This window comes from Arachis ipaensis, chromosome B02 (assembly GCF_000816755.2).
Source record: "Arachis ipaensis cultivar K30076 chromosome B02, Araip1.1, whole genome shotgun sequence".
Classification (NCBI taxonomy): domain Eukaryota; kingdom Viridiplantae; phylum Streptophyta; class Magnoliopsida; order Fabales; family Fabaceae; genus Arachis; species Arachis ipaensis.
Genome location: NC_029786.2, coordinates 98,390,998 through 98,398,836, shown reverse-complemented (window position 1 = coordinate 98,398,836; position 7,839 = coordinate 98,390,998). Strand labels below are relative to the sequence as shown.

General features: G+C 31.3%; 1 protein-coding gene across 1 annotated transcript; it reads right to left on the bottom strand.

Moving 5' to 3' along the window:
• On the bottom strand, positions 1,534-5,539 carry LOC107628519. The gene is made up of 7 exons (XM_016331163.2): positions 5,485-5,539; positions 4,969-5,346; positions 4,634-4,869; positions 2,607-2,822; positions 2,305-2,397; positions 2,107-2,208; positions 1,534-2,014 (listed from the first exon to the last, which is right to left on the bottom strand). The coding sequence occupies exons 3-7, from the start codon at positions 4,847-4,849 to the stop codon at positions 1,631-1,633; spliced, it is 1,011 nt and encodes a 336-aa protein (XP_016186649.2). The 5' UTR covers positions 4,850-4,869; positions 4,969-5,346; positions 5,485-5,539; the 3' UTR covers positions 1,534-1,630.

Here is a 7,839-nt window from a genome sequence, read left to right as displayed (position 1 = left end):
TTAAGTTATATTTTTTAAATTTATATTTATTAATTATAATTTAAACGGTTCAATTCGTGATTTACCGATTGAATTAGTGAGTTAATAGTCTGATCGGTTTAGTTTTGACAATTATGTACAGAATAATACGCAATTTGATTCTTAAACTTGTAAATGAGTTTCAATTTAGTCCCTAAAATTTTAGTTGCTTCTATTTAATTTCGAAACTTTGTAAACATGACTTAGTTTTCGACGTACAGACATTAATGGGACACTGACATGAACAACCAAATGCTACACTGGACTCTATAAAACATCTTTTTTATTTTGACACTTAAATAGTCCAAAAATAATATCGTAAGTGGTGTTTATTGAAATTTTTCCTCCCAAAGTAATTGGCATGGGGTTATTTTTAGACTATTTGAGCGTCAAAACAAAAACTGTATCATTTTTCAGGTTCTAACGTGATATCTGACGGTCTATGCCAGTACTCTATTAACATTTATGTGCGAGGCCTAATGTAAGTCACGTTTGTAAAGTTTGAGAAGTAAATAGAGATAATTAAAAATTTAAAGACTAAATTGAGAATTGCCTACAAATTCAAAAATCAAAATGAGTATTAACTCTTTAAATGCATTATGGTTATAAAAATTTTGATATCTATAAAATTATTTATTCTAACTATGATTTGTATTTTTAGGAGTTAAATTGAGACAAAAAAATTTTACTTATCAAAATAACTTTTGTATTATTTTTTAAAAATTCTTTTGATAATTATAATTTTAATTATACAAATTTTAATATCATATTATAAAATTATTTATTTCATTCTTGTATTGGTATATTAAAAAAAAATTTTATCATTGATAAATTAAAAAATATTATTTAATTATTATTAAATTAAGATAGCCTTAGTTAATACATGATATAAGTTACAAAATAAAAAACAATTAAATTCTTATTTTATTGATTTATCAATTTTCTCATTTACTACAAGAGAACCGGCAGATAGCAGCGGTTGTGAATCCGCTAGAAGATAGCGTGCGGTTAAACGGTTAGCAGCGGTTAATAGTAACCGCTGGAATAACCGCTACAAGATGGTATTTTGCCGCGAAATATTTTTGCGGCGGTTATAACCGCTACTAAACAATAAACTAGAGTACTTGGAGATGGCAGCGGTTAGTAACCGCTGCGAAATTTCACTTTCCGAAAATCAGTTGTTTTAATATCGCAGCGGACTTTTTAACCGCTACTAAATGTATTATTATGGTTTTTTTTTGTTTAAATCCGAATTATCATATATAATTGTTATTTTAATTCCTGTTATATTTTTCCACTTCGTAAGTTGCTTTAATTTATTAAAACAACAAAGAACTAATCAAATTAAAAAACACAAAATAGTTGAAAAATATTTACACAAGAAACAAACATCATAAGAGAAATTTGTCTTCAGTATATCAATGTCTGTATACTAAAAATTAAAAACTCACAAGTCATTAAACAACAAACAATAAAAAAGTTTGTAAACTAGAAATTAAAAAGTCAAGGGTCATTACACAGCAAACAATAAAAAAGTGTTCAGATTCAAAGTTTTTCTATTTCAATTGATTTGACTCCATGATATTTCATTCAGATCATTAGTGCCACAAGATCATGTTGCACGGGATACGGTCGGTGTACTTCCCAAAGCTTCCAGATCCGCAGCTATGTCAGGAGGCAAATTACCTCCTTGTTGCTGTATTAGGTATCTTAACAAATTTTCCATTGTTTGTGACTTTGCCTTTTTCTCTGCTGCCTCTGCCTTTAGTATTGCTGCCTCTGCCTTAAGTTCTGCAATCTCCTTCTGATACTCCTCAACTTGCACATTGGAGGCTGACTGCTGTGGAATATAACGAAAACACTGAGTGGGACATGGTCCGAAACCCATTCCACGAACTCGTCCTGGATGCTCCTTGCCAAGAACTTGTGCGAGGGAATCATTCTGTGAAAGCTCCTTGCTGGAGGCGTCTTGGCTCTCAATATGCTCAATTGCTTCCTGCATACATGTGATATTTGGAGTTAAACTAATTTCAGATCTACAATTGTAAATCCAACAAGAAAACTGAAAAATTAAACAACATGACTTACACCAACAAGACGCGCATCTTCATTTATATACGTGCCATCCTGTTTTTTATGTGACATGGTCCATATCTCTCCTCTACCAATAGGTCTTCCCTGTCGTTGCTCCTATAACATTCATGTGGACACAATGATAGTTAAAAAAAACTTTATATTACAAAAAACTAAGCCAAAATCTAAAACTGAATTACTGTTATTGATTACTTCTTCGTGTCTTTTTCTGGCCAATATTTTAGAACCTCCAGTATGTGTGTAACGTTGCTTTGCATGGTTTGCAGCATTTTTTCTGCACTTCTCCTATAAAAAAAAAAAAGATAAAAGTGAATGGGATAATTTAATACTTTTAAGGTCCATGAAATAGCCATGAACAATTTCAGGAAAAAAACATAAGGTAAAGGGATTTTGGGTAGAAGTTTTTCTACTGTCACAACAGATACAGCATATCTAGCAATAATTCAGAGAGTTTTAAAATGAATAGACTGAAAAATTGATTGAATATTTGTTACCTTCGTTGAATCCTTCAACCGATATTCAAGAAACCACTTCCAGTGATTTGCATCTATTCCTGATGGTTTATGGTTGGCATTTTGCTCAAATGTCCTTCTACTATCATAAAACTTATGGAACAAGTTATTTCTTGTGTTCTTCCAGTTTCTTCCTATCCTTTGTATGATTCTCTGCTTTATTCTTCCTCTTTCATCGTCCTCATAGTGAAACACTCGCTGCAAATATTTCACATAATAAGTAAATCAAAATCAATTAATGTTACTAATCTTACACATGGTGTAGAGTTCCAAAACGACCACATTAATCTAACTCTTATTGGTTTCTATTTTTTTCTGCAATCTTTTTTACGTGGATGATGCAATCCCTTACAAAATTTTCACCATCATTAAACTACTCTTCTTGATGATCCCTTTAATATGTAAATTCAGAAAACAAGAAGAATATTCTTAATGATGGTATATGGTAAGTATAACGTATTTGCTATCTTTTTAATCTATGTATTTCAATCTTATATATAACTATTCATCCTGAATTTCTTAGCTTATACATTCTAAGTAAGTAACAATATTTCTGCATATAATTTGATTATACATAAATTACTTGTAAAGGTGTATTATGTTTATTTTCTGGTAGGTTCTAGCTTATACAAGCATGGTTTACAATAATAAATATAACCTGCAATAGGTTGTTAGTTAATCTAATCAAATGCTCATACCCAAAACAGTTCAACTATCAAGCTCAATTAATTTCCAAACTAATCAAATGATGCTGGTAATGGCACTCATCATATTACTGTAACATATATTCAATACATGTTAACCATATTCTCTAATCTGCATGCCTTAGATTCAGTAATAATAAAGAGACATTGAAATTTACTATTTAATGTGAGGAAATTAATACCTGTACAGCACATAACATAATAAGATGCATAATGAAGACCTTCTGTACTATACTGAGGACCGAATCACAAAATCATCAACCAATCACGTCTGTAATGAAATTTTTGTATTCTCTTTTCACATTTAAGCAAATTTAAATTAGTTTTTTTCCTTGCATTGTGCATGAAAATTGTGAAAGAAAATAATTATTCAATTTTTCATTTCAAGTGCAGTTCTAGATAGTATGTATGGAAACATGTGGATTCCAACGAATAAATATACACCCATATTAGTTAAGTGTTAATATAAAATTCTATTAACTGTTAATTTAATTAATAAAAGGAGAAATGTTAATTTATAAAATCTGAACTGTTAATTGTCTTCATCAAGAATTACAATTTAATTATATAGAGACATGTTAACTTCAATATTTGGGTAACGGATTCCACTAATGCAACTGTGTACTATACTTTCTTTTTTTTAGCAATTTGATTTAAGAAAAAGCAAAAAATAATAGCTAGCTAACGGATACTTCTCTATGCTAGATGCTTTTTTATAAATCTGTTGATGTTTATAAGTTTTATTATTATTATTATCATTAGTTACATTACTAAATGTGAAGGGATGAACTAATAATATGATGAGTCCTAAGTAAAAAAAACTTATCATAAGATTACATATATTAAGATTTTGATGTGAAAGGATGAACTAATTAAATAGTCCAATGATGCGGTAACTTACATCATTATTAATTTTAATTTCTTTACTACTTTTTATAATTTACCAAAAAAGTTAGATCATGATTAATTACTTAAATTAACCAAATTTAAGTTAGATTAAGTGTTAAAAATAATTATGATAAGTCAATCAATTTTATTTCCGTTAATAATGTAAAGATATGTCACAAGGGGTAAATTATCCTCTAATTTAGAGAGGGGTAAATAGAATTCCCAAACATATATTAATATATTTTCAATGAATTTCCAAGGTTGAAATTCATGTGTGTGCGTATTAATCTTCCCCTTGTTCTATCGATTTAAGAGAAACAAAATGAAAAATTTTACAATTGAATTACAGTTGATCGACGTAAATCCAACTTCAAGCAGTATTAAAGCCTTGCTATTCAAAAATAACTCTAAAATTACCTTAAACTGGTCAAACACGTGCTCCTTGATAGCCTTGTTCATTGTCCTCCAGCTTTCTTCACAAATTGGTAACTGTTGAAAATCAGCCCCCAAACTCCCCAAGAACCCGCTTAATAAGCCAGCTGATTGACCAACTTGTTGCATCTCCTTGTTACGGTGGAGTACGATCTTCCTTCCAGGAGGAAGTGCTAATGCCTCCTTAACTGTGAGATCCATCTTTTTTATCACGCCGTTTTCTAACGGAGGAAACAAGTGTACAACATTGTAGTTACGGAGAGAATTATAATTCAAGAAAATTTTAAATATGATCCTTAAAATACGAGAAAAAATAATACCAATGACATCAACTTTCCAAAAATCGGTGTCCTTTTTTTTGCTGTTAGCATTGCCTAGATGTTCAGCTTCGTGCGCGGCAAACAAGTCGTCGACATGATCATCAAAAGACTCGACCTCATCCGCCTCTGGGTCATAGTCTTCATCTTCTGAATAGACATCTGCATCTTCATGTGATCCCAACTCTCCGTGCGCATTGCAGGAGCTCGAGTGTCACTCATGTCACTCGACGAAGCCAACCATCTTTTATTGCGCGGAGGTCGAAACGGCACAGCATTAACACGAGATTGTCGACCACTATTGCGGGAATGCGGAAGTGGAGGCGCTCTAGCACGTCGCTGTGCACTTGAAGTGTTAGCTCCCGCATACGTGATTCCATCCTTGTGTACAAAAACAAATTAGGTAGTACATCAACCAACCTTTTTTACTATACCCACAAATTAAATTGAATAAAAATCTATCCTAAAATGCAATTGAACTTTAGGATGCTCAGCTCAGGCTAGCATTGCTTAACTCACTAGAGTAGCTTGGGTTTGATTATCAGGGGCAGCAACAGTACGGGCTGCACTACTAACGGTGTAACGAGGTTTCCGAGACATTTGATTAATCCTTTAAACTACATAAGGTAATTAGACAATTAGTAAGATATGAACAAAATAGAAAATCAAGAGTACAAAACACTCAAACCTTCACCAACAGACAGCTGTTACACACATACTTCTTAAAAAAATGCAAATTATAAGCTAAGTTTTCTTTTTAAGTAAGGAATGCTTTGGTACCGTTATCTGATGGAAGAACTTTTTCGAAAGATATTTATTTGTTGTAAGATTTTTTGAAGTAATCACATACTAAAAATAGAACCTGAAAATGGAGGTGGGTTGAGAAACACTGAGTAAATGTGCGGTTTTTGAAGTTAGCAATCACAAACAATCGAAACTGTGTGTGTGAGGCATCTTGTTATTTGTTTCGTAACACTGATTAGTGTAACGGACAGCCCCAAAATTTTTATAATCTATATGATAAAAGAACAACATTAAACAGTTTACACCTAATCCTTCAAAGGTCGTGATTGGATCAACCCCATCCCTTTTACCCTTTATGCGAACTAACAAATCTGCAATTGAACACTAGTTTTCTGACGAAGGCTTTGAATATGAACACCCCATTCAATTTCAAAGACGTAACAAAAGCTCAAATTAATTTATTTGACAATACTATAAAACTGAAACGAAATTAGACAAATATTAATGTTGACTAAGTTATTTAAAAATACATAATAAAATTAAAAGAATCAGTAATTTTACCTGGGAAACTAGTAGCTATAAAGATTGAAAATCAGTAATTTTATTAAGACTCTTAAAATTTTTCAACTTACTAAAAAGGTTGCTCTCTGTAGTATGTGCAATTTTGAAAAATTAAAAGAATCCGAAGCTACATCTTTTATTCGTACTTGCAATGAATTTAGTTTACTGAGTAGTGTTGAGTTTAGTCATTTGTAAGTAATTACGGACCATGCATTGGTATAATTAAAGATTAGAAATACATGGCCCATATTAGCAACAAAGAGAAAAAAGGTTTCATTTCGATCACAAAGGATCGATGGATAAGCAAAAATCAATAAAGACCCATGCCTATGGAAGGACAGGGACCAATGAATATTGCAGCAGAGAAATTCCTTGAAGAACCATGTCCATATACATACATGTCAATAACCTATAGACAAAACATTTCACTAATTATTAAGTGCATTTGCAAGCACGTGTATATAGATCCTTTAAGAATTAAATGAGTTCAAAATGGTTGAACTATATAGACAAAACAGTTCACTCATACACCTTTCATATATATATATATATACATTTTTTTCATTATGTATTAACATATGTAAGCAACAAATATAGCTTCTGATGAGAAAGTTTATTCAAAGTTTGTTCCTTTTTTTTCCCCTGTTGGCAAAAATTAGGGGTTATTCAAAATAAGCTTGACTAAGCGCACTGAACTAAGAAAAGGCTAACAAATACATTAGTAAAAAGGAAAACTAAACCGCAAATAAAACCACATTAAAAATTTATAGAATACAACTAGTGTCCAAATTTCAATATTCCAATATCAGCTACTGAGGAAATGCATAAGCAGAAATCTAATGCAACAATCAACTCTGGGTGTACATGTTATCATATTGGAAAAATAGATCGTGTTAAACACAAAAATAAAAAACAAAACTTGGTCCAACATACTCTTATTATTCGGTGACGTAAATAGAAAACCTGATTCATAAATTTGTTTTTTGTTATTGATTTATAATATTTTTTTAATTAATCAATTATTTTTTATGTAACACAAAATTGAAAATTTTTTTACTGATTTAAGTTGAAGTGTTTGAAACATGTTTTCCAAAAATAAATATTAGCGGGAACTTGAATAGACATAAGAAGACAATGTTTAAACAAGAAATTTCAACTTAAAAATATATTGCAGCGGTTGAGAGAGAACCGCTGCAAAAAGCTCATCAAAGTACATTTGCCTAGTGACATTTTGTGGCGGTTAAAGCAAAACCGCTGCAAAATGCTACGCTTTTAGTAGCCACATCCAAATCCGTCGTGCTAACCGCTGCCAAATAGTATTTAGCAGCGGTTTCTAGAAACCGCTGCTAAATTTCCGCCGCTAACTACCGGATTTCTTGTAGTTTTATAATGTCGTGGCGGTTCATGTTTTATTATTACCACTCAACATTAAGCATGGTATTAATTAGTCTCTCTAAAAAACTAACTTTTTTATAACTAATAATCAATGACAAAATAGAGAGCGAGGAATGATGAAGTTGTTACGGTTGAAAGTAGGGTGACAATAGAGGAATAGGATTGGGTTTTTGT